The sequence below is a fragment of the Podarcis liolepis genome (assembly GCF_965112155.1).
Source record: "Podarcis liolepis genome assembly, chromosome: 10".
NCBI classification, from domain to species: domain Eukaryota; kingdom Metazoa; phylum Chordata; class Lepidosauria; order Squamata; family Lacertidae; genus Podarcis; species Podarcis liolepis.
In genome coordinates, this window is record NC_139562.1 from 29581197 (window position 1) to 29606068 (window position 24872).

The 24872-nt window shown below is 46.1% G+C and overlaps 1 protein-coding gene across 3 annotated transcripts; it reads left to right on the plus strand.

Moving 5' to 3' along the window:
• Positions 1-10734: 10734 nt before the first annotated feature.
• Positions 10735-24872, plus strand: PICK1 (protein interacting with PRKCA 1). Of its 3 annotated transcripts, none has more exons than XM_083462367.1 (13): positions 10735-10980; positions 11899-11992; positions 12557-12668; positions 15429-15557; positions 15672-15738; positions 15951-16040; positions 16885-16938; positions 17656-17718; positions 18529-18662; positions 19518-19610; positions 21131-21181; positions 21652-21796; positions 23128-24872. In XM_083462367.1, the coding sequence occupies exons 2-13, from the start codon at positions 11952-11954 to the stop codon at positions 23379-23381; spliced, it is 1233 nt and encodes a 410-aa protein (XP_083318493.1). In that variant the 5' UTR covers positions 10735-10980; positions 11899-11951; the 3' UTR covers positions 23382-24872. The 3 variants fall into 3 exon arrangements, with proteins under 3 accessions (XP_083318493.1, XP_083318494.1, XP_083318495.1); XM_083462368.1 differs by having other exon boundaries at positions 10740-10980; positions 11903-11992; XM_083462369.1 differs by having other exon boundaries at positions 10740-10915.

The window sequence follows — 24872 nt, forward strand, 5'->3', positions numbered from 1 at the left end:
CATATCCTCGGTGCAGTGACACCCCCGCTGCAGGAGGATGTGGGGGCAGGAGACTTGGTTTACACTGTTTCCATTTAATGAAGATGGAGAGCCCTGGAAGAAACAAAGAGCTCTAAGCATAAGAGGAAGTGAAAGGCTTCCAACGGAGAGACTACAGGCCTCCCGCACAACCAGATCCACAAAGCACGCTGCCGTGGCCTTGTTCTTTCAACTACCTGACTTTTGAGGAACCCCCCACTGCAAGTTCTTAGTAGTCATGATGCCCTCTGGCAGGCTTTCCCAGGACTCCAGGATGTGATGGTTCAGTCAAAGCTCCTATATCAGAGTAGAGAAGCTGCATATGGTGCTGGACTACAATTCCCATCATCCTTGAGGATTAACCATGCTGGCTGGGGCTGATGGGAGTAGGAGTCTACAGGTTGCCCATCCCTGATGTATATTTTCCTTAGTCCCGACTCTACAGAATGGACATTAGTTTGTGCTTAGGGATTGGAGGAAGGAATTCTATTCAGTTCACACTGGAAATGAACTTACCTCACTCAGACTTTCCAAAGCAATACGTGAACATCTTCACTTCTCTGAATTTTGCAGCACCGTTCTCCAGCCTAGAAGTTTGTGCAAAAATGCATATACTAGAGTGTGCATATTCAGTGCTTATATTAGTGAAAATAACATATAAAGGTGCATTATATTAAGGGAAATGGCTTTGCACAAATGTGCCCATTAGGCAATAGTGCATTAGTGCATATAAAGATTTGTATAGTAGAAGAAATTCACTCAAATATGCTGACAATTTGCATGACATTTTTTTTAATGGCAAACCTCATGTGGTAATATGGAGACCTCAACTTAAAATTTGAAAAAATAAGAAACTGAGAGAAACTGAAATTGACAAATTCGCCCATCTCTGGTTGCCCTCCAACTTCTCAAAAGTTTTCTTCCCTTGCAAAACAGCACCCTGCTTTTATCCCCCATACACTGAACACTTTATTATTTCTTTGTAATTATGGTGGGTGCAGGTTTAAATTTACCAAATATTTGTGTGGTGGCTGAAGAGAGGGTGTGCATTTTTCTCCCCATTACTCAATTCCCCCAGCATTCTGCAGCCTCCCTACCCGCCCTGCTTCTTGATATGAAAAAGCTTATGGAAGGACATCTTCCCTGGGCTTAAATTTAAGGGTGGGAAGTCAAGGAGTGCCTGAGACTGATGTGCTCACTGATCTATTTTTTAATGTTCTTCATTTTACATTAAAAAAAATCTACACTGGTTTCTTTAAAAGCAAAATGACTTAACTTTCCCCCCCCTAAGTGGCAACAAACAGGTGTCAGGCCAGCAGTAAGCAGCCTCCACAACCTCCCATGCTTACAGGAAAGCCAGTTAAGGATGTCATTGAAATTTCATCAAGTATGGGCATCCTGGAAAGCTGCAGGATACAGACCACCAGAGATATGGTACGTCGAACGCAAGAAAAAACGCTGAGGACCACTCCTTGGTCACATTGAAAACAAGGTAAGCACATTGCACAGACAAATCACACGTCACCCATGAGAATTTCATTGGAATTTTCTCTCTCTTTGGTTAATTTAATTGACAGAGAATGGTTAAAAAGAATGGAAGAGTAGCATTCAGTACAGCACTAACAGATAGATACCGTAGATCTGCAGTGGCCTATATCAGACGTAATAGTAAGCTATGGTTTAGCATTATATACTGTACACAAGCAGCAGTATATTATATACTCCAGCTGATAACGTCCCCTGCCATTTTCTTCTTTGGCATGGCCGCAACAAGATCAGAAGCATCTGCTTTTGCATTAACCAGAATTCTTCAATAAGTCTGAACTTGAGGAACTGTAGTTAGTTTAACTATGGCTTGTGAACAAGCCCGGGTGCTTAAACTGTGGCTTCATATGGGTTTGTTTGAACAACCCATACTTTAAATCTAAGGTGGCTAACCTGTGGCCCTCCATATGTTTCTGGACTATAGCTCCCATCATCCCTGATTGCTGGCTGGGGCTGATGGGAGTTGTAGTCCCGCAACTTTGGGAGGGCCACAGATTCTCCATTCCTGGAACTGAAAATTAGGGGAAATTAGGGTTAGGGAAATGTGGGAGTAATGCTGCCTTCCATCTTTCCTTTGACACAAGACTAAAACCACCGAGGGGGGAAGGGAGCTGTCTCCTTGGGAAAGTTCTAGGCCCCTTCCATGAATTTATCTCTTCTACTGTGGAGATGCACAGGGGAAAAGTTGTGCAGGGATTATTTTATTGAATTGATAGTCTGCTCCCACCTTCTCTGTCCTGTCCCATAACCACAAAGGCACTTTTGATTGGCAAACACCTGAAAGAAAGAGAGTCTAACTTACTATTTACCTCAACTTTCCTTACCCAAACAATCTGAAAGTAGCTAACAGCAAAATAAAAATAAATTTAAAAGGTCTGGTTAACTACAATAACAAATTTTTCCCCTTTTTTGGTAATGTACGTAATACCTTTTTCTGTTTTGTTTTCTACATGGCTACTGTTTCTTGTTTCTTCTTTTTGTGTCTTATCTTACTCTGTGCACTTGTAATTTTGTACTTTTTATTTTTCAATACAGACTATACAAAAATAAAAATAAAACAAATAAAAGCAAAGCAATTTAAAGGAGCAAATACAATGGTTTAAAATAAAAAGCACAGCAAGGAAACTCCAACTACGGCAGTTCAGGTCTTTACATAGAATACAATAAAACAATCTACAGCCCAAAAGTCTTCTTAAGGCAAGTTCTGACTACTTTCAGGAAGGTCATTAACCATCTCCAGCATCATCATGTTTCTATATATGCCACTTTTTCACAATAAAAAGGAGTCAGTATGTGCCTGTAAACCATTAAATTATTTTAAGCCTATTTGGCTATTTGCTTTTAGGTTCTGAGTGGTCTGCACTTATCCTTCTCACTCCTTCCAGAGTGAACCTAGCCTCCTCCACCTTCACCACAAAGGCACAGTTGCTTTGCGCGTAGAAGGTCCCAGGTTCAATCCTCCAACATCTGCAGGTAGGGGTGGGAAAGAACCCCATCTGAAATCTTGGAGACCCAATGCTAGCTTTGTTTGTTCCTAATCTTACGCCACAAAAAGAGGGCAGGGCATTTTCACGGAGGGCTGTAGCTCAGTGGCTTTACGTGCAAAAGGTTCCAAGTTCAATCCCCAGTGAAGGCCTGCCTAAAACTCTGGAGAAGAGGTATGCGGGTGGCGCTGTGGTCTAAACCACTGAGCCTCTTGGGCTTGCTGATCAGAAGGTCGGTGGTTCGAATCCCCACAACGGGGTGAGCTCCTGTTGCTCTGTCCCAGCACCTGCCAACCTAGCAGTTCAAAAGCACCCCAGTGCAAGTAGATAAATAGGTACCACTGCAGCGGGAAGATAAACAGCGTTTCCATGCACTCTGGTTTCTGTCATGGTGTTCTGTTGCACCAGAAGCGGTTTAGCCATGCTGGCCACATGACCCAGAAAGCTATCTGTGGACAAACTCCCTCGGCCTGAAAGCGAGATGAGCGCCACAACCCCATAGTCGCCTTTGACTGGACATAACTGTCCAGGGGTCCTTGACCTTGACCTTTTTACCTAAAACTCTGGAGAGCTGCTGCCAGTCAGTGATGATCATCGGTAGCCAACATGGTGGTCTCCAGATTTTGTTGGACTCCAGCCGCCATCAAGCCCAGCATGGCCAATGATCAAGGATGAAGGCAGCTGGGGTCCAACAGCATTGGGAGAGCAAAGAGTAGCTTATGTGGTGTCTCCAGATGTTGTTTGACTCCAGCTTCCATTGGCCCTGCTGGCTGGATGGCATGACTCAGTAAAAGGCAGCTTCTCATATTTTCTCCTCTCGTCTTCTTGGGAGTTAGATGGAGGGAAGCCATGTGAGGTGTTCTCATTCAGGAGCCTAGAAGGGTGTACAAAATGGCAACCATCTTGAACAGAAAGATGGAGAGGAGTTGGCTTCTGGGCACTTTCTTGTGGGGTTGGCTAGCTCCTACCACACATCATACTTTGATAAAGGGTTTTGAAATTACGCAGACAGAGAAGAGAGAGTTTCCTTCTAACCAAGGGTAAAAGAAATAAAAAAAGTTGCCTCCTTCCTACGCAGGACCAGTGGGTGTGGGGCCACCGAGGGAAATCTATGATGGGTAGAGCAATGCCTCAAAACAATTGAGCACTGTCCCCAAGCCCTGAGCACCCGAGCTTCTGGAACAAAAGGCTCACACACAAGGGACCTGACTGTGAAGCTTCCATATGCTTTCATCAGTGACCCCTGGGGGCAGCCAGGTCACGGGGTCATCCCACTTAAACTCAACATTTTCAGCCAGAAATAGAGTTGGGAAGTGGGAAGGGGCTAGCTCAGTGCAGGGGTCTCTACTTCTGGAGGGGAATCTTTGACTAAACCACTTCATCCATTTTTCGTCAGACACATCCCCCCCATTAGTAAGAAAAAAGAGGGTGTCATTGTGAATTACAACTGCTCTTAACAAGAATCTTTTTACATTCCAAAGGTGAAAATGTGATGCATTGATGGAGAGGGTAGGCGAGACCCCCATGAGTAATGAGAGCAAACGATGGCCTTGCTTCTCACCCATCAGCTTTGCCAACCCACAAATCTTGTCAAGGGGCACTTTGACCCACAGCACCCCTGACAAATTCCCTCAGGGCTTCTGGGGGCATAGCTCAGTGCAGATTCCAAGTCTGGTCTTCTATCCTGCTGATGGAAAGCCTGGATAAGCAGAGATACGCTTCCAGATTGTATCTATCTTGGGGTGGGATTCAGTCCCATACTAGCAAATCCATGTTGTGGAATGATAGCTGATTTGGTGGTCTTGTGCAACAAACCTGTGACTCCAAGATTGTGGTTGGTTGTGACAGGATGATGCACTGGAAAGTGTTGGCTGAGACTTGCTTTGCTGAAGCAGCATCTCGCCTCTCTGCAAACACATTGGGATGAACGGTCAATGAAGAGCTGTTGTTGTCTAACCTCCCTGCAAACAAATGCTCAGTAAACAGATCATGTGGAAGCAGCCAGTGTTATCAGTAGCTCCTGAACAAAAGAGTAGATGATCAAGGGCCTGGAAACCAAGCCTTATGAGGAATGGTTGAGGGAGTTGGGTATGTTTAGCCTGGAAAAGAGGAGATTGAGAGGAGATACGATAGCCACCTTCAAATATCTCAAGGGCTGTCACATGGAAGACGGAGCAACCTTGTTTTCTCCTGCTCTGCAGGGTAGGATCCAAACCAATGGCTTCAGGTTACAAGAAAGGAGATTCCAACTAACATCAGGAAGAACTTTCTGACAGTAATTGCTGTCCCACAGGGGAACGGATTCCCTCAGGAGGTGGTGGACTCGCCTTCCTTGGAAGTTTGTAATCAGAGGTTGGGTGGCACTGCACGGGGTTGGACTAGATGACCCTCGAGGTGCATTCCAACGCTACATTTCTATGATTCTATCTGCCATCAACATTTCATCAATGAAACCAGTGTGTTGGAGAGCCAGACAGAATCACGCACAGAAGAATCATGTTATTTCAAACTAATAATCCTATTATGCACAATGTAATGCACTATGAAGTGCGGTTTACATTTCAGATTTTCCGTCTTGTAATAAAATATGCAAACGACACGCAAGCTTAGATACCAACTGGCATGCAGAGGTGTAGCCACAAGGTGGTGCAATTGTGCTACAAATGAATTTCAAAAAGCACCCAGGGAAAGAACTTGAGGGCCGGTCCTGTGAACTCTGTAGACAAGATTCCTTTGCGGAGGAGAGTTTGGAGGGCAAAAAAAAATCACCTGCAACTTTGTCTGTCCTCAGGGGTTGTTATCATTTCACCTTTCTGGAAGCATTCCAGTCTAGGGCCACCATACAGTGGTACCTCGAGTTACATATGCTTCAGGTTACAGACTCCGCTAACCCAGAAATAGTGCTTCAGGTTAAGAACTTTGCTTCAGGATGAGAACAGAAATCGCACGGAAGTGGCACGGCGGCAGCGGGAGGCCCCATTAGCTAAAGTGGTGCTTCAGGTTAACAACAGTTTCAGGTTAAGAACGGACCTCCAGAATGAATTAAGTACTTAACCCGAGGTACCACTGTACTCACACCTATTGCCAACATCATCCCACCTTTTCTCCAACTCAAGGTGCTCTCCACACTTCTACCTCGTCTCCATGTTATCTTCACAACAACTCTGAAAGGTAGGTTAGGCTGTGAGACAGTGACTGGCTCAAAGTCACACCATGGGTCTGTTTTCTCATTTTTCGACCCATGTTTCCTTGCAACAGATCTTACAGTGAAAACATAAAATAGTGCCCCTTATAGTACCACGGTAGAGGAGGTGGTGAGGTGGGAAACATTGCCCAATCTACAGCCCTACCCAAATGTCAATGGGCAGATGGGCCTCTTGTGCATATGACTTGCCCATTTATCTAACTGGAGGCAGCAGATGCACAGATATAAAGGAACGCATCCCTAGATCTGCCTCAGAATGAAGAGAGCAGCCCTGGCAGGCAGAGGAATGTGAAGCATGCATAAAAGCATTCATATCTGATAGCATTATAAGAGAGTCCTGCTTCTTTTATTTACAGCACTAGATTTTGGGAGCTACAGAAGTCCCTTCCAGTGCAAAACCTTCCTGTGCATGGCAACTCAGAAGGAAGCCTTACTCCCTAGTCAGCATGTTTTAGGATTGCAGCCCCAAGCCATTACAGATATCCCTCAGCACCACAGATTTCAAATGGTGAAATATGGGGCTTTGTTTGGAAATGTTTGAGGGATTGAGACTGTGACTAACCTTGGGCAAGTTGCCACCCTGTTCAGTCTTCCCTTGCAAATGTCAGGAATCTCATTGTGTTCAAGAGCACATGGTAGATTCACATGAGCTGCTGCTGTCTGTCAATGTCTATGTTCTGCTGCCACTGTTGGAGGCAGCAACCTCTGAGTACCAGTTGCTGGGAATCGCAAGTGGGGAGAATGCTATTGACCCCTGGTCCGCCTTGCAGGCTTCTCATGGGCATCTGGTTGGCCACTGTGAGAACACGATGCTGGACAAGATGGAACTCTTGCCTGATCCAGCAGGGCTCTTATGTAGCAACATGCAACAGAGTCCTCTGAAACACAAAGGGGACCTGTGGCTGATGCAAAGGGATTTCTCAGTGGATGAGTTAATATGGAAAGTATTCTTTGAAAAAAGAAAGCTCCCAAACCCCTGCAACCCAGTCCAAAGATATGATTACAGTGGTACCTCTGGTTACATACTTACTTCGTTCTGGAGGTCTGTTCTTAACCTGAATCTGTTTTTAACCTGAAGCACCACTTTAGTGGGCCTCCCGCTGCTGCTGCTGCCGCGCTGCCACCACACAATTTCTGGTCCCATCCTGAAGCAAAGTTTCTTAACCTGAAGCGTATGTAACCCGAGGTACCAGCGTATTAATTAGTACAGTATTAATTCCACTGTCCCATCTTTTCCACAGACCAGGACTCAAGGCGGCTTACACAAAATTAAAACAACACAGATAAAATACGGAAAGCTAACAACATATAAAAGATAAGAGTTAGAAAGCAATGACATTATAATGGATTTTAAATGATACAAAAACAAATCTATTAAAATAAAGGATGGTAAGAACAGTGCAGCATTACTAAAAGCCCTTTCCTTAACAAAACAGTCAGTTCCCGAGAGCCAGTCAGAATGAAGCGGATAAAAATATGGCATTCAGTTCACCCTGAGAGAGTGGCGGATGCCGCCTTGTTGTGCAGGAACAAGATGTGCAAGTTCCTTGCGCTTCCTGTTCTCCCGCAGCAGCATTGTCTGAAACAGAAGCCTTTTGCATCTCCCCTGCTGGCAAGATGTGAAGATTATACTCTGGATGGGATGTTGTCGTGGAGGAAGAGGGGACATGGGAGACCTGCACACCCTGTTCCTGTGCCGGAAGGCAATGTGCATCTCTCTCAGGGTCAAAATGAACCTTCAAAGCTTGTCAGGGTTAGGAATGGGGCAGAAATTCGATCTGTTAATGGTGAATCAACTTTATTCAAACTTTCTGAAGTAATATGCAAATTGTGATGCAACCATCCTTCACAATTCACATTTATTCAAATTTTGCCATGCAGTTCTCCAGCCAAGTGATGTGCAAAAAAAGAAGCCTATACTAAGTAAAGTGTGCATTAAAAAAGCATTGGGGAAATGAAACACACAAATGCATCTGGCCAGCCACTGTGAAAAGAGGGTGCTGGACTAGATGCAGGCTTGTCTTAGGTTGTTGTGTATTGTATTGGGGAAATTGCTTTGCAAAAAAACGTGCAGATTAGGAAAAATTCACACTGAAATGTTGATGACTTTTCATAAGAGCTTTTAAAAAATGCAAACTGATGTGAAAGTGTGAAGAGCTTTAAGGATGGAAAAATGAGAAACAGAAACTCTGAGAGATTCGCCGGTTCCTAGTAGTCTGAGTGCATAGCAAAAAAATTATTATTATTGTTTCTCTATAACATTCTACTGACGTAAGAACACAGGCAGTTGCCTTGCACCAAGTTAAACTATTTGCCCACCTCCTGTGATTGGGAGTAGCTCTCCAGAAACTTGAGCAAAGGTCTATCACACCACCTGCTCCTTTAGTACTGGAGATCCCTGGGATTAAATGTGGTTTCTTCTGCATATGCCGTCCCACCGAGCTATGATTCTTTCCTCATACAGACCGAGCTTGTAAGAGACCCGTCACCATAGGCCAGTTTGCTTGGAAGAATAAACCACTTGTCTCCCTCTCTCACACACACAGCTTCAGCTCTTAGCTACACACGTCATGCTGTCCCTTCGACATGGGTGGTTTCACCTTCAGATGCTTTGATCTGCGTGTTCATTCATGTCACTTAACTGCACGCACAAAACTTTTATGCACTGAGGGAAAGAGAAGCAATTGTTAACAAAGCCATGATCCACAGACTCTCTTCTTTGTGTCAAAAGTCAGGTCGGAAGAACCTTGGTACTTCAGACATTTAACAGTGGTTGGGGGGGGGGGGGAATGACACATGAAGCAATAGGCTTCCTTCTTGATTTTCTTTTTTTATTTTAAATCAAAGCCCTCTTTTAGTTCTTGGAATCTTCTGCTGAGGTAAAAACGCTATTAAACATTCTGACGGTCAAGCTTTTGGTTTAGAGAAAAGGCGAGTAAGAGGTGGATAAAACTATACATGACATGGAGAAATAAGATGGAGGGAAATAAGGTTTTTTCTCTCTCATAACGCTAGAACTTGATCCAATGAATGTGAATGCTGGAAGATCCAGGACAGATAAAAGAAAGTACAGTGGTACCTCGGGTTAAGTACTTAATTCGTTCTGGAGGTCTGTTGTTAACCTAAAACTGTTCTTAACCTGAAGCACCACTTTAGCTAATGGGGCCTCACGCTGCTGCTGTGCCGCCGGAGCACGATTTCTGTTCTCATCCTGAAGCAAAGTTCTTAACCTGAGGTACTATTTCTGGGTTAGCGGAGTCTGTAACCTCAGTGGCGTAGAGTGGGGGGTGCAGGGGGGGCCGGCTGCACCGGGCGCAACATCTGGGGGTTAGGGTTAGGGGGTGCAAATCCACGGGTTAGGGGGCGCAAATTACTTGCCTTGCCCCGGGTGCTGACAACCCACGCTACGCCACTGTGTAACCTGAAGCATCTGTAACCTGAAGCGTATGTAACCCGAGGTACCACTGTACTTGTTCAGACAGTGAAATTAAAACTATGGAACTCACTCCCACAGAAGGCAGTGATGGCCACCGACTTGGATGGCTTTAAAAGATTAGACAAATTCGTGGAGGATACAGCTATCAATGGCTACTAGTCACAATGGTTATGTTCTACCTCCACTATCAGAGGTGGCATGCTCCTGAATATCAGTTGCTGGAAACAGGAGGGGACACGAATGCTCTTGTGCTCAGGTTCTGCTTGCAGGCCTGGCCACTCTGTGAGAACAGGATGCTGGGGGAGAAGGCAGACTCTCCTTATGTTCTCAAACCAGTGACCCCCCAACGTCTGGATAAGACTTGGACTGAAAGACTAAAGGAAAGCCTGGGTACACGGAGGCTGAACGCTAAGTGACAACACTGTGTTAGACCGTATAACTTATTTATTGTTTACATAGCAGGGAAGTTAAATTGGGTGACTTTACTATTTCATATCAGTGCATGAGTAAATCAACTGTTTGTGCCTCAACTCACTCTAGTAAACCATTTGGGTCTTGTTTTTTTTAATCCCACATTCCAAATGAGGTTCACATTTTCATGCATCAAATGAGGTTCACATTTCTTTGCATTTGATGGAGGGAGTCTATGATCCGAGGGACCTCGTGCCATTTTTTTTTTTTTAAGGCGACACAAAATACATGTCGCAGTTTCATGAAAGGTTGTGACCGACCATTGATGGCTATTTGCACACATACGCACAAATGTAGGCAGCTGCACTGGTCCATGAGAAATAAAAATTCCACAGCAACACTGTTATAAAACATTCAGATCCTCATGCATGCCGCAGAATTAAATCGCCTAATAGACCGTAATTCTGCGGTTTTGCAGCGGACCCGTCACACGTCACCGTTCCCGCCCACCTAGAACGGGAAGCTGCTAGGCCCCGCCCACATCCCCTTTTCGCTGCGACGTCGACGCGTTCTACCTCTGTTACCGCGGCAACCAACTGCTTCCCCCCTCCCATTCTGACGCCAATCCGCGGCGTTCGAAGTGTTGTTATCGCGAGAGACGAGCGGGCTCGGGTTCCTTCTTTCTTCCTAACCTCCTTCGACAGCCTTTGGACCTCGAAGAGAGGGGCGTGGCTATGCAAGCGAAGTGGGCGGAGGCTTCCGGCGGGGTTTGGCACTGACGTGGAGAATCCAGGGGGAGCCTCTGGGGCTTGACAGGTAGAGGAGGCGAGGAGAAAGCCAGCAGGTGGATGCGGATGCTGAGCTCCAGGCAGGCGCTTCCGGTGAGGGGAAAAGGCAGGGCGACCCCCCCTCCCCCCACCAATAATAATAATAATAATAATAATAATAATATCCCGCTCCTTCTTAAGGGTTGTAAAGGGGAACTCGGACGGTCCCTATGGGAAGGAGAGCCTCGCAGTTCCCCCCCAAGCCTACCCCGTAAGGGCTGTTGTGAAGAAAAAATAGGGATGGCATCATGTAGCTGCTGCTGGTTTTTGTTGTTGTTATTATTATTGTTGTTATTAACTACTGTTGGTAGTATTGTGATGTTTGGAAGAATGTGATGTTTAAATAAAATTCATTTTCTAGGCTTTTCACACACACACACAAGCAATGCTAGATAATTAAAAACTAAATTTCTCTAGCAAAAGCAGACTTCTCTCTCTGTTAGGTGTATGAACCAGGCCAAAAGGTAGAGCAATACAGTCATGCCTGAGCTACAGAAAGTATCCATGCTGGGACATGAATATAGAATTCTGTGCTTAAAAAACTATGGGAGCCGTGAAATGATAAAACAAAGAAAATGGTCTGTTCTGTTATTGTACAGCATCCATTCTGTGCATTTCGGAGGAACTGCCAACAAGTCAGAGCTGATTTAGATGTTGCTTTGAATGGGGAAGCATAGTTTATGTCATGGCGCTGACATGGTACTTACCTGCAGTGAGATTTAGGTGCTCTGGAGCACTTTATTAATTTATTTAATACTGTTTTTAGACTGCCCTACAGCCAAAGTTATCTGGATGGTTTACAGGCATTAAAACCAACAAAAATGAACAAACAACAACATACAACCAGAATAATGTCACAAAGTCACAATTCACTTTAAAACAGCAGCAGCAAATCAGTTTAAAACTGAAGGCAGAGAGCTTTCAGAGGTAGCAAGTCAGGTGATGGTGGGGTTTTTTTCCTCTCCTTTCCAGGTAGTTTGGAGCAGTCAGAGTCTCCCACAAGAAACCATCAATAATTTGGAACCATGTTTGCAGACTTGGACTATGACATTGAAGAGGACAAGCTGTAAGTGCCTTCTTTTTTCTTTTTCTTTTCTTTTTCCTCAGTAGGTTTGTATGTATATATGTTTGTTTTTTCCAGGAAAAAATGAGCTGTTCAGGTAAGGAATTAGTACTGTCAACTTTTTGGACTGCACCCACAGAATTTGGGTTGGAACAAAGTGGAATGAGCACCCTAAAAAATAACCCTGAATATCCTTAGAGGGTTGAATTTAGAGCTAATTTGCATATGACTTGGTTTGGGGGCTTAATTCAGTTCATAAGGACATATCTCCTACTTGGGTTGGATACTATGATTTTAATTTTATGAGAGAACAGGAATGAGGGTTTGTATCTGGAAAGGAATACATGTACTAGAAGGAGAAGGTATTGTTATTACTGTTATGTATGTAAACACATAATACAATTTTCCTTTCTCTGATAATATAATTACTGTGTTTCACATGTGTTATGTTTCTTATGTGATCATTGCTGTCCCAATATATTCTACAATATATTCCAAAAGCAGAGATGACACGTTGATGGTGGCATCCACTTTTATGCAAATTTCTGTACCTCTGTTTTATTCTAGGGGGATTCCCACTGTGCCTGGGACAGTGGTCTTGAAAAAGGACTCTCAAAATCTGATTGGTATCAGCATCGGGGGAGGAGCTCAGTACTGTCCCTGCCTCTATATAGTTCAGGTTGGTGTTTTTAGGAGAGGAGTGTTTTATCCTAGGGAAAAGAAGGACAGTTAGGATTGCACTGAGGGTGTGATTGGACCACACAGTTTTGAGCATAGTGTAATTCTCAGTTTCATTGGACTTCCGCCAGCAACAGCCTTACACATAAATGCAAAAACATTGTCTCCCAATGCCTTTCTGTCTGCCACAGAGCAACTTGAGTGGCAGATTTGGCAAGTTAACTGTATTGGTCTGTTGGTCCGTTGTTATTTGCTCTTTTCCTCTTTAAAATACTTCATAGACTTGTAAAGAATTATATTATTAAGTTTACTGAATTTCATGTGTGTGACCTAAAAAGAAATCCTAAGGGGAAATCTCATGGTCCAGTGAGAGCTGTGAACATACAGTGGTACCCCGCAAGACGAACGCCTCGCGAGACGAAAAACTCGCAAAACGAAAGGTTTTTTCGTTTTCGAGTTGCCTCGCAAGACGAATTTCCCTATGGGCTTGCTTCGCAAAACGAAGCTTGCCCCGGGGACAGCGGATCTTCTCTTTGAAGCAAGGGGCCGCGGGGAGATAGCGATCTCCCTGCAGCCCCTTGCTGCAAAAGACCGGGGGAAGCGGGGAAGCGAAGCGCTTCGCTTCCCGCTTCCCCCGCACCTCTTCTAAAGCAAGGGGCTGGGGGGAGATAGCGATCTCCCCGCAGCCCCTTGCTGCAAAAGACCGGGGGAAGCGGGGAAGCGAAGCGCTTCGCTTCCCGCTTCCCCCGCACCTCTTCTAAAGCAAGGGGCTGGGGGGAGATAGCGATCTCCCCGCAGCCCCTTGCTGCAAAAGACCGGGGGAAGCGGGGAAGCGAAGCGCTTCGCTTCCCGCTTCCCCCGCACCTCTTCTAAAGCAAGGGGCTGGGGGGAGATAGCGATCTCCCCGCAGCCCCTTGCTGCAAAAGACCGGGGGAAGCGGGGAAGCGAAGCGCTTCGCTTCCCGCTTCCCCCGCACCTCTTCTAAAGCAAGGGGCTGGGGGGAGATAGCGATCTCCCCGCAGCCCCTTGCTGCAAAAGACCGGGGGAAGCGGGGAAGCGAAGCGCTTCGCTTCCCGCTTCCCCCGCACCTCTTCTAAAGCAAGGGGCTGGGGGGAGATAGCGATCTCCCCGCAGCCCCTTGCTGCAAAAGACCGGGGGAAGCGGGGAAGCGAAGCGCTTCGCTTCCCGCTTCCCCCGCACCTCTTCTAAAGCAAGGGGCTGGGGGGAGATAGCGATCTCCCCCCAGCCCCTTGCAGCGAAAGATGTCGGGGGAAGCGGGAAGCGAAGCGCTTCGCTTCCCCGCTTCCCCCGACGTCTTTTGCTGCAAGGGGCTGGGGGGAGATCGCTATCTCCCCCCAGCCCCTTGCTTTAGAAGAGGTGCGGGGGAAGCGGGAAGCGAAGCGCTTCGCTTCCCGCTTCCCCCGACGTCTTTCGCTGCAAGGGGCTGGGGGGAGATCGCTATCTCCCCCCAGCCCCTTGCTTTAGAAGAGGTGCGGGGGAAGCGGGAAGCGAAGCGCTTCGCTTCCCCGCTTCCCCCGGTCTTTTGCAGCAAGGGGCTGCGGGGAGATCGCTATCTCCCCCCAGCCCCTTGCTTTAGAAGAGGTGCGGGGGAAGCGGGAAGCGAAGCGCTTCGCTTCCCCGCTTCCCCCGGTCTTTTGCAGCAAGGGGCTGCGGGGAGATCGCTATCTCCCCCCAGCCCCTTGCTTTAGAAGAGGTGCGGGGGAAGCGGGAAGCGAAGCGCTTCGCTTCCCCGCTTCCCCCGACGTCTTTTGCTGCAAGGGGCTGGGGGGAGATCGCTATCTCCCCCCAGCCCCTTGCTTTAGAAGAGGTGCGGGGGAAGCGGGAAGCGAAGCGCTTCGCTTCCCCGCTTCCCCCGACGTCTTTTGCTGCAAGGGGCTGGGGGGAGATCGCTATCTCCCCCCAGCCCCTTGCTTTAGAAGAGGTGCGGGGGAAGCGGGAAGCGAAGCGCTTCGCTTCCCGCTTCCCCCGACATCTTTTGCTGCAAGCGGCTGAAGGGAGATCGCTTCTCCCGGTGCTCCGAAGCCGGGCGGGGGGCATGGGACACCTCCCGCCGCAGCGGGGACACCTTTTGAAGGCAGGCGGGGGGGGGGGCAAAGACTTTGGCCCCCCGCCCGCCTTCAGAAGAGGTCCAGTCGGTTTCCCTAGGAACGCATTAATTGATTTTCAATGCATTCCTATGGGAAACCGTGCATCGCAAGACGAAAAAACCGCAAGACGAAGAGAATTGCGGAACGAATTAATTTCGTCTTGCGAGGCACCACTGTATTCAGCATTTTTCACCTGCAAGGGATGTGTCACAAGTGACACTAAGGACATTTTCCCAATATCTAACAAATTTGAATTTTTGACCAACACAAATGTGAAGAACAGCCATTTTTAATTTGATATTAGGCTGTTTAATTTGGGTGATCCAGCAAATATGTGAATAGATGGGATCATGAATATGTTTTTTATTGGTCTCCAATATTAGTTTTTCACCATAGAGAAATGCCGATTCAGAGGTATCCCTCCTGTGATAATGGTGTTTCTGTAAGTCGGGGGGACGGGACCCATTTGATCATGATAGTGTGTGCAACAACAACATTCATGAAATTAATGTGAGTGAAAACTCTGAGGTTTAAAGACTTTTTATAAATAATATGAGCAAAGGGGCATGAAAACAGATGTGCTGCCATTCTGGTTCCTTACTCCCGTCTTTGCCTTTTTCCTGCTTTCACCTTCACTGTGTCTTCCTCTTCAGGTATTTGATAACAGTCCTGCAGCTCAGGATGGAACTTTGGCAGCTGGTGATGAAATCACAGGTGTGAATGGGAAGTCAGTCAAAGGGAAAACCAAAGTTGAAGTGGCCAAAATGATACAGGTGGTGAAGGTGAGAGGTAGGAAGGGGTTTCTGGAATGCAAAGTGTCTATTGTTGCTTTTTAGTGGAAGCCGTCTCCCTTCCTCTCAATTGCAGAACAATAGCTCTGGCTTTTCCTCTTCCAGGGAGAAGTGACGATCCATTACAACAAACTCCAGGCTGATCCGAAGCAGGGAAAGACATTAGATATTGGTATGTCGTGCCGACCTCTCAGTCTCCCTGGTAATTGCTGATGTAGTAAACAGGACTGGCTTTTCTGTGGCATTTCTTTTATAATTAGCCAAGTTACGATTTCCTCTTCATTGGGCTTCTTCTGTCTGACTAGATATAATAGTATAATTGCTGTGCTATCAGCATAGAGAAATGATTCTGTTCACAGAGTGTGTTTCTTTCCTGGAATATAGTGCTGAAGAAAGTGAAGCACCGCCTGGTAGAGAACATGAGCTCAGGGACAGCGGATGCCCTGGGACTGAGCCGAGCCATCCTCTGCAACGGTAAGCAGCATTCAAGGAGGACATTCACACTTGGCCTCTGGGACTGTTCCAAGCGATGCCAAGGACCATGTTCGCATTCTCACACACTTACAAAGTGTGTGTTGTCCTGAAAGTGGCCTTCTGCATTGGTTCATAATTTTGTGGCATTGGGAGCTGGGCTAAATAATGAGATAATAATGTGAACCAGAAAGTCCTCGGTTCAAATCTCGCCTCCATCGGCAGCCTACTTTGTCTTAGCCTTAGCCCCTCATCTGCAGTGTAGGCGTAATAATACTGCCCCTTACCTACAGGGTTGCTGTAAAGATTAATGAGATAATATGTGTGAAGTACTCTAACATTTCATTGTGCTATATCACAGGCTGACAGTGAAAGTTGGCAGAAATTTGATGAACTGGAGAATCCAAATGCAGTATTCTTTCTCCTGAATTTGTGAAAAGATGTGTGATTTCGGGACCCTCTCCTTCAGCTCTAGGCAGTCTTTTCCTGCACTAAAGTCTTTCTGACAACTTTTCTCTTCCTCTTTCTCATTTGCCTCGCCACTGCTCAAACTTTTGGTAGTTTGCTCTCTGGACTTCACTGCTTTGTCATTCTTCATTCTCTTTTCTAGGTGACATGAAGAGGGTTGCCTTTCTCTGTACAGCATATATACCCGCACTTCCACATTTGTTTGTATGTGGCTTGATGCCTGTTTCGTAAATCTGTATCATGAATGCGCATTTGTGAAAGCTCTGACAATGGGAACCCTAACTAGAGGATTTCAGCTCTTATGGCATCAAACTCTCATTGTAATAATGGATTCCTACCCTTTTCCCTGGTGTGTTCTCTCTCTCTCTCTTTTTGGTAGATGGGTTAGTAAAAAGACTGGAAGAGCTGGAGAGGACCGCAGAGCTATACAAAGGTAAATAGACATTTTCCTTCCTTATTGTGAAACGTAGAAAGGGGTTTGTGTCTTGGGGCTTATGTTGATCATTTATTGAAGGATTGAATGCTTTGAGCAACATATCTCACCCTCATGGCCTATAAGCTTTTAAGGTTTCAGCCCAGGAGGCTACCCCTCATATATGCATAGTAGATAAGAGACAATATTTATTTTCTTTATTAGATTTATATCCTGTTTTTCCACCATTTAAATCTTTAAGAGGGCTTGCAGAGTTTTTTTCAGTGGGGACAGGTAAATTTTTCACCCTAGAACAAACCAACAGGCAACCTTATCCTATACAAGATGCTCAATAACCTCTGGGTTACCACAGGTTTTTTGCCTTGGTGTTGCTGATAGGGCAGAGAGTAAATCCTTCCAAGAATCACTTGCATGTCCCTGCGTGCGCGCACACACACAAACCAACCCAGGAGCAGAGCAGTTAATGACATCCAGGTCAGCACTGCTCTTGCCACACAGTCTTTCCTGCAGGCAGTCTCACTGACGAGAACCAGCATAGGCTACATTTTTCTCATGGTACGAAAGGTGACGTCAGTGGAGATCCCCCCCAACCACACTTGGTCTTTGTTTTCTTTTCCCAAATGCCTGCTTTGGTGCTAATGTCCTGAATTTAAAAGTAATTATATCCCACTCCATGTCCATAGTGAATGTTTTGTTTTTTCCTCTAACTCTGTCTAGGCATGACGGAACACACAAAGAGTCTCCTCAGAGCTTTCTTTGAACTTTCTCAAACTCACAGAGGTAAACATGGACCAGAAGACTTTCAGGTTGTGACCAAATCATGGCGCATGCTTCTCTGGGCAGGAAATCTCTCATCTTAGATCTTGAAAATGCTATAATTGTCATCCAAGACAATTATGAGAACTACAGGTCTTAGTGCCAGTAGTTTGTAAAGTTTGGGATTTGCTTCTCTCAAGTGTGTGTGCTGACAGGTAAAAAAAAATCCTTTTGAGCTTCTCTTCTGCTATTGGCCTGCAGAAAAGCAGTTTAAAGTGCACCTGTATCAGGTGCTCAAATCAATAGACGTGCCATTCCAAAAGATGGGCTTAGAATCTTATTTCAACCAATATGAATTGTTTGTGTCACCTGTGGACATATACATTTGGGGCTCCACCCCTGCTTGTGCTGCTCACCACCCTGTCTACAACCCTCCCCCAGCAAAAAAAACCCACCTCACACCAAAACCTACACCACCTAGACCTTGACTACCCCCCACAACTCACTAGATCAGGGGGTTTTCATAAACTGCTTGGAGGAAAGCCTTGCCAATTTCACTGGAGAGCAGGGAGCATCATGAAGCAAATGACTGAAAATGGTGGGCTTGGAGGATACCTGTTGGGTTGCAGCCAAGTCTAATCTCAGAGCAGTATGGACCTCCATTAAGGGTCGGTAGGTGGGGCAGTGTCTTCTGACCTTGCTGGCAGGGCTGTGGTGATATTTGAAGTAGTAAAAGCATGGTGTTTATACTATGGTAATGATCATGAGCTGAAATGAGGAAATAGTCCAGAAGCCAACCACAAGCCAAATACATGTTTTGCTATTTTTGCCCAGCATTTGGTGATGTTTTCTCGGTCATTGGTGTACGGGAGCCTCAACCAGCTGCAAGCGAAGCCTTTGTGAAATTTGCAGATGCCCATCGCAGCATTGAGAAGTTTGGAATCCGCCTTCTAAAAACTATCAAGCCGGTAAAGAAACATAGAATTGTAGAAGTTTGTAGGGTTCATCCAGTCCAATCCCTTCAATGCAGGAATCTTAGCTAAAGCATTTGTGGCAGATGGCCATACAACCTCTGCTTAAAAACCTCCAGTGAAGGGGGAGTTCATCACCTTCCAGGGAATGTCTGGGGTGTTTTACAGAGACTAAGGCAACACTGCGAACCACCCTGAGACCCCCAGGTATAGGGCAGTATATAAATTCAATTAAAAATAAGAATAAGAATAAATGGTTTGCAGTCTCCTTTGGAGGGCAAAAGTGAGGTGAGGCAGATAAGGCTCAATAAAAGGGGTAACAGTGTTGGATGACAAAGGATGGCATTAGGCCAGTTGTAGTACAGCTCTTTACTCACTGTTACGTGGGGCTTTTCATCTAGCTCTGCTTGTCTGCTCTCTCCACATCACCCCTCCCAGCTAGGCAGGGACACATCAAGGTCCATTAAAACAGAGGAAGCCAGATATGGGGCAGTGGTGGGGGAAGAGGGGCTCATAGACCTGGAATGCCTTGAACTAAGACAGGGGAGTAGGTGGAAGTGGCAGAAGGGTGCTAATTCTATGTGGCTTTGGATCGGACCAATAACAGGAGTGGTGAGCAGAGCCTCCCTCAGATTGGCTAATAGATGTGCCACAAATGTTGCATCAGGTCCTCTTAAGTGAGAGGGAGGCTCCGTTGTGCATCAGGTGTTTTAACTATGCTGAGAGCTGACGGAAGGGTTGACATTCACAGATCACATCCACTTCTTGAGATTACTAGGCTTGTTGCATGCAGAAGAACCTTTTCTGCTCTGTTTGGTCCTACATTTTTCACCATTCAGCCTTTCCTTACAGATGCTGACTGACCTGAACACTTACCTGAACAAGGCCATTCCTGACACAAGGCTAACTATCAAGAAGTATCTGGATGTCAAGTTTGAGTATTTGGTAAGCTCTTCATTTGTTGTTGTTAAGAATGCTCAAGAGGGTGGTTGGCATAGCCTGAAATACTGACACTAGTGGGTCCCAGGTGTTCTGGCAGTAGTGAACAAGGAGGAGCAATTACAGAAGGCTCTGTTTGCTCACTCAGGCTTCCTAAATGGTAAGTCACGGAAACATTCAGAACAAGTAGACATTTCATGCAAGAGACCTACCGATGGCTTTGCCTTGCACTCCCAGGTCAGATATATCAAGCCAAGGGAAACTGGCAGCACCAGAAAACAGAACACAGCTTGTGTGATCAGATTGTAGTAGCATTCACAGCATGCTGTTGGTAGCTAGACAGGGTGCTGTTTCTTTCAGGTCTGCTCATTTTCCTGTTTTAAAATAAAAACAAGAGCTAGAAGAAGACCCAAGGGGATAGGACAAGGCCCCAGTGCAAACCAGTAGCACCATACAAATATGTACTACTCCACAGTGTAGTGGTTCTAGGGGTTGCTCGTGCGTCAGCCTGTGCCAACACCTGGCCGGGTTGCCTGAGTGAACCTTTCCTGTCCGGACAGCCACTCACCCGTGGCTGTCTCAATCACTGGCAGAATCCGTCAGTGGGCGTTTCTTAAACTTCTTCCAGCAAAGAAGCTCTTTGATGCCCAGTCTCCTCCTACTCTCCCTGCGCAGAAGCCTTCTGCGCAAGGAGGGTGTAGGCAGCGGAGGACCCATCCTCTCCCCGCTGGCCCCCGGCAAGGAGTCATGTGACCGCCTCGCTGATTCCCCCATCTGCCCCCCTTCTCCACTGAAGCTACGCTGATTCCCTTCCCCAGAAGATGGGCTGCTTCTCCCAATCCCGGGACGCTCTCTGGTATCCCTCTGGAGCTTGCTCTCTCCCTCGGGCACTGATGGCAGTTCCCTGACACACAGCTGCAGCGGGTATGTCTTCCTGGCAGCAATTCCATCACAGCATGAATGTTGAGACCTAAGAACTAGCTTTGAATAGGACATGTTTTCTCGTATTAAGGCGCAAATCTTACTTCTGTTTAATTTCTTTTCATTCCCTCGGCTTGGGCAATCAGGAAAGAAGAGATGTTGTGAAATACCACCTCCTTTCTTTTTCAGGGTTTACATCTCTCTGATCTTAGTGTGTGATTTCTCCTCATTGCCAAGCCTGACCATTGAGGACGCAGCACACTGTTACTTTTTGACACATGCGTCCATTCACTGTTTTTCTTTTTGTTTATTGACTGTGGTCTCCCTAGAATAAGTTCCCACACTAGCATGTGCCTGTTTCCCCTTCCTATGTCCTGGGAACTGTAGTTCATTAAGGATACTGGGAACTGTGGTTCTATGTGGGGTAAGATTTGTTGGGTGCTTTCAATGCATGGTGTGTGCACAGCCACCATTGGAAGAAATGTGGAACTTTGAGAAATTAGAAGTGACAGTTCTGTCCATCCCCACTTAAAAGCACATCCCAATCTGTCTGGATGGATGGTAGGAGTAGTTTGTAACATTGGTTATTTCTTATTCCCTTTCAGTCTTACTGTCTCAAGGTGAAGGAGATGGATGATGAGGAATACAGCTGCATTGTAAGTACTGAGCACTAGCATGCACAGTGGTTACATCCCATCATAGTCCCATCTTTGCTTGTGGGCGCTCCTATTGCCTGCTTGCCTGCTTCCACAGACTTAAATGCAGGGGTGAGTGTACTATGCTCATGCTCACCAAAGTGGCGTTCTTCTGAATCTTGCATTGATGTGCAGATTGACACCATTTATGACAGTCCCCCCCCCCCCACTCTAAATTGTGGCTGAGGGGAAGTCAGTTTATGAACTAAGATTAGAACTTACTTCAAGCACTGTGGTCATTTGTACCTTGCCAAGCAAGCAGCTAACAGAATGTATAGCTTTTAATGTTTGGCTGTTGGCCAGCCAGGGTTGCAGCATGATCAAGTGAGAAGCTTAAGTTTGGCCGGGCACATTAGGGAAGCATTTAGCCATACATGAAGCCATTGCACGATTTGTGGTTGGTTGCTACATTGATGTCGTATTTTGGGCAGGCGCTGGGAGAGCCACTCTACCGAGTCAGTACTGGGAATTACGAATACCGCTTAATCCTGCGTTGCCGCCAGGAGGCACGGACGCGCTTTGCCAAGATGCGGAAGGATGTGCTAGAAAAGATGGAGCTGCTAGACCAGAAACATGGTGAGTGGGGTTGCCTTTTCCAAAGACTAGTTTGTAGAGACTCTGAGGTCTACGACTCCCTTCATCCCTGACCATTGGCCATGCTGGCTGGGGCTGATGGGAGATGGACTCCAACAACATCTGGAGGGCTGCAGGCTCCCTGCCCTGCAGCCAATAATGTTCACCTGCCATCAAGCATGCTACTGCTTCTTACCTGAGGCTGGCTGTGTTCTTCCCCACCCTGTCTTGAAGTACACCAGCTGTTCAGCCAAATGTGCCATTGCTCCAGTGCAGGGATGGGTAACTGGCAAACCAAGATCCAGATGTTTTATGAGCCAGGAGCTGAGCCAAGATGTAAAGAACAATGTTGGCCTTCACAGGAAACACATGCAGATTCTGGACCTTTCTTTCACTCTAGTTGTGACTTTTCCAGATCTCTGTGTGTGTAACACATAGAAACTTACTTGCCTGCCTTTGCTGTAGTGGGATAAGAACGTTAATGTCGCTGGAACTAGAAAAGCAGAGGGATATTTCAGAGTGACTTTAGGACATCAGACATACAGTGTGGAGGGAGGTTGAATTGGAGAGGTGTCTTTGTTCTGGGGGAGCTCTCTGAGGTGAAGCTGAAAGCATAGAACACTGTGATGTGTGGTTTTTTTTAAAAAAAAACTTTTCTTTTTTTGAAAAAGTGACCTTAGAGCTTAAGGAGTGTTGAGCAGCATGAACAACTGTGTCCTTGTTTAGGAGGAAGGGTGGGTGGAGATGCACACAGGAGCACCTTTTCAACATGTTGTATCCAGTGCTTATTTTTCTAGAAAAAGAGGTGGCAGAATGCCTCCCTTGTTAACTTAGATTGCCAATGGTGGCCCCTTGAGACGTGCCGGAACTTAGTTCTGGATGGAAAAAAAGCCCTGGTTGTATCCCATAAGAACACAATAGGGTCAGGTATAATAAGAAATAGCTCGGTGGTGGAGCTGCTTCCTTTTGAGACCCCTGCACCTTGAGATCTCTCCCATGTATGTCAGCTTACCTTCCTTTTGTCTATAAACAACTGCTGACTCTGCTTGGTTGAATTGATCCATTCTGGATCCTTCACTTTGCAGTGCTGTATATATTAGACCAGGAAGTCATATCCATTGAGTTCCAAAAAGCCTATTTCCAAGGGCTTGCTGTTGGTTCCACAATCTTTGGCATTTAGGCCTTTTACTTTAAACAGTAAGTAGCATTTGAACTCATAAGCCAGGCTACTAAAAACAAGGGTTGCAGTAACTGTGAGGAATCTGTAAGTTGGGTGCCGGCTTCCTACACACGTGCTGCACCACCCCTTAACCGCCATCTGTCCTCTCTTGCAGTGCAAGACATTGTGTTCCAGCTCCAGCGCTTTGTCTCAACCCTTTCCAAGTACTATGACGACTGCTACGCGGTGCTGCGGGATGCCGACGTATTTCCCATCGAAGTGGACCTGGCACGTACCACGCTGAGCTATGGCCAGAAGGATGTCTTCACAGACGGTGCAGAGGATGAGGACGAAGAGGAAGGTTGCGGAAGCCGCGAGTGCAACAGGAAGGAGGAAGAGAATGGCGAGAAGCTCATTGATGATGCCTGAGCTCATGGACTTGATGGAGTGGGAAATCCCTTCAGAGACTGATAAATTTTATTTCTCTAGGCAACTTGTCCACATTGACTTTTTTTGTCTGTATAAGCCCAGTCGGGGAATCAAGATTCTGTTCTGGATGTGGGCAGTTGGGGGCAGCTTTTGCACAATCCCTCTTTCAGAAAACCCTTTCCTCCTTCCTTGTCTCTTCCCCAAATCTTACTCCCCATCCCTGGAAGTGGCAGGAAAGAGACAACTACCTGGGAGAACACCCTTGAACCTCATCCCATGGTGCCTATCTGTGCAGAGGGATTGTGACTGAATGTGCAGGACACACACAAACACACCCTTTCATTAACTAAAATGTCAGAAATGGTTCTTGCGGTCAGCCTGGCCTCCTTGAGCATCAGCTAAGTCCAAAAACTTGTCCCCATTCCTGCTTCCCAGTGTTTGAGAAGAATGGAAGTGGATAAGTTTGGTCTCCTTCCTTCTTTCTCTTAACTTACCTTGCTGTTAGTAGGCGGGTCTTACAACATGCCCCTTCCCTACTACTTGGCATGGCTCTTATTAGACAAGAAAGGAATCAGGGTGAATGGGAGCTGGGTGAAGCCAGAACGATCAGCCTCTGAGAGACTGAGACCAATAAAGGGCATTGGAAGGACATCCAGGAGAATCAGTTTTTGTCTCTATCATTCTTCTCATCAGGATCAAGTCATTATGAACCAGCAATATGGGACTTGACACTGGGGAGAGATTACCCCGGTTTACATTCCCAATCCCCACTGGTTTTAAGGATCTCACAGCCTGCCTTTTACACTCTCTTGCATAGGTGCTTTGCTGCATGAAGTTTTCTAAAACTTAAGCCTTATATAGTATTTAAGAAGGTGTTAGATTTGGAAAAAAGCAAACATATCTTGGGGTAGGGGAATGATTATCCATGGAATGAGGCCCATAGATTTGCTGAGGTTAAAGATCAAACAGCCAGTTTAAGCATTAAAGCTCTCAATTCCTACACTGCACTTTCATTACACCTACACATTTACTTTTATTCCTTTTGAAATGCTGCTTCTGAGGACAGAGAGCCTATTATGCGCCTTGACCAGTGTCCGCTCCCCCCTCACTCGCCCACATGAATCTCCCGACACCAAAGGAAGAGGGGCGGGGAGAGAATGCTTGTTTGTTTTCTGAGGAATTATTCCAATCCTGTATCATTCTGATATTTTTTCATGCAGTGGAATGGCATTTTGTCCTGATTAGCAAGAGTGATCTTTTGGTAATAAAGGGGTGTTGGTTTCAGCTTAACTCTTACGTAGATTGTGCAAACTGGCAAGGAGAGAAGCTACAGAAGAGCTTAAAATTTATGACATATATGCTTTCCCGTTGGTTTTTTATTTCTGTTGTGTCTTTCTCTATGACTGACCAAGAAAAGACCATGTGGGTCCAGCGTACTCTTCAGAGCGCTTTTATGTGTTGAACTGTGTGACTAATAAAGAAAAATGTGAA

Bases quoted from the DNA above. Each gene is read 5' to 3' on its own strand.
- PICK1 (XM_083462367.1), top strand. From the start codon at position 11,952: ATGTTTGCAGACTTGGACTATGACATTGAAGAGGACAAGCT. The intron at 11,993-12,556 runs GTAAGTGCCTTC...GTTTTATTCTAG, and splicing joins GACATTGAAGAGGACAAGCT to GGGGATTCCCACTGTGCCTG. The intron at 16,939-17,655 runs GTAAATAGACAT...AACTCTGTCTAG, and splicing joins GACCGCAGAGCTATACAAAG to GCATGACGGAACACACAAAG.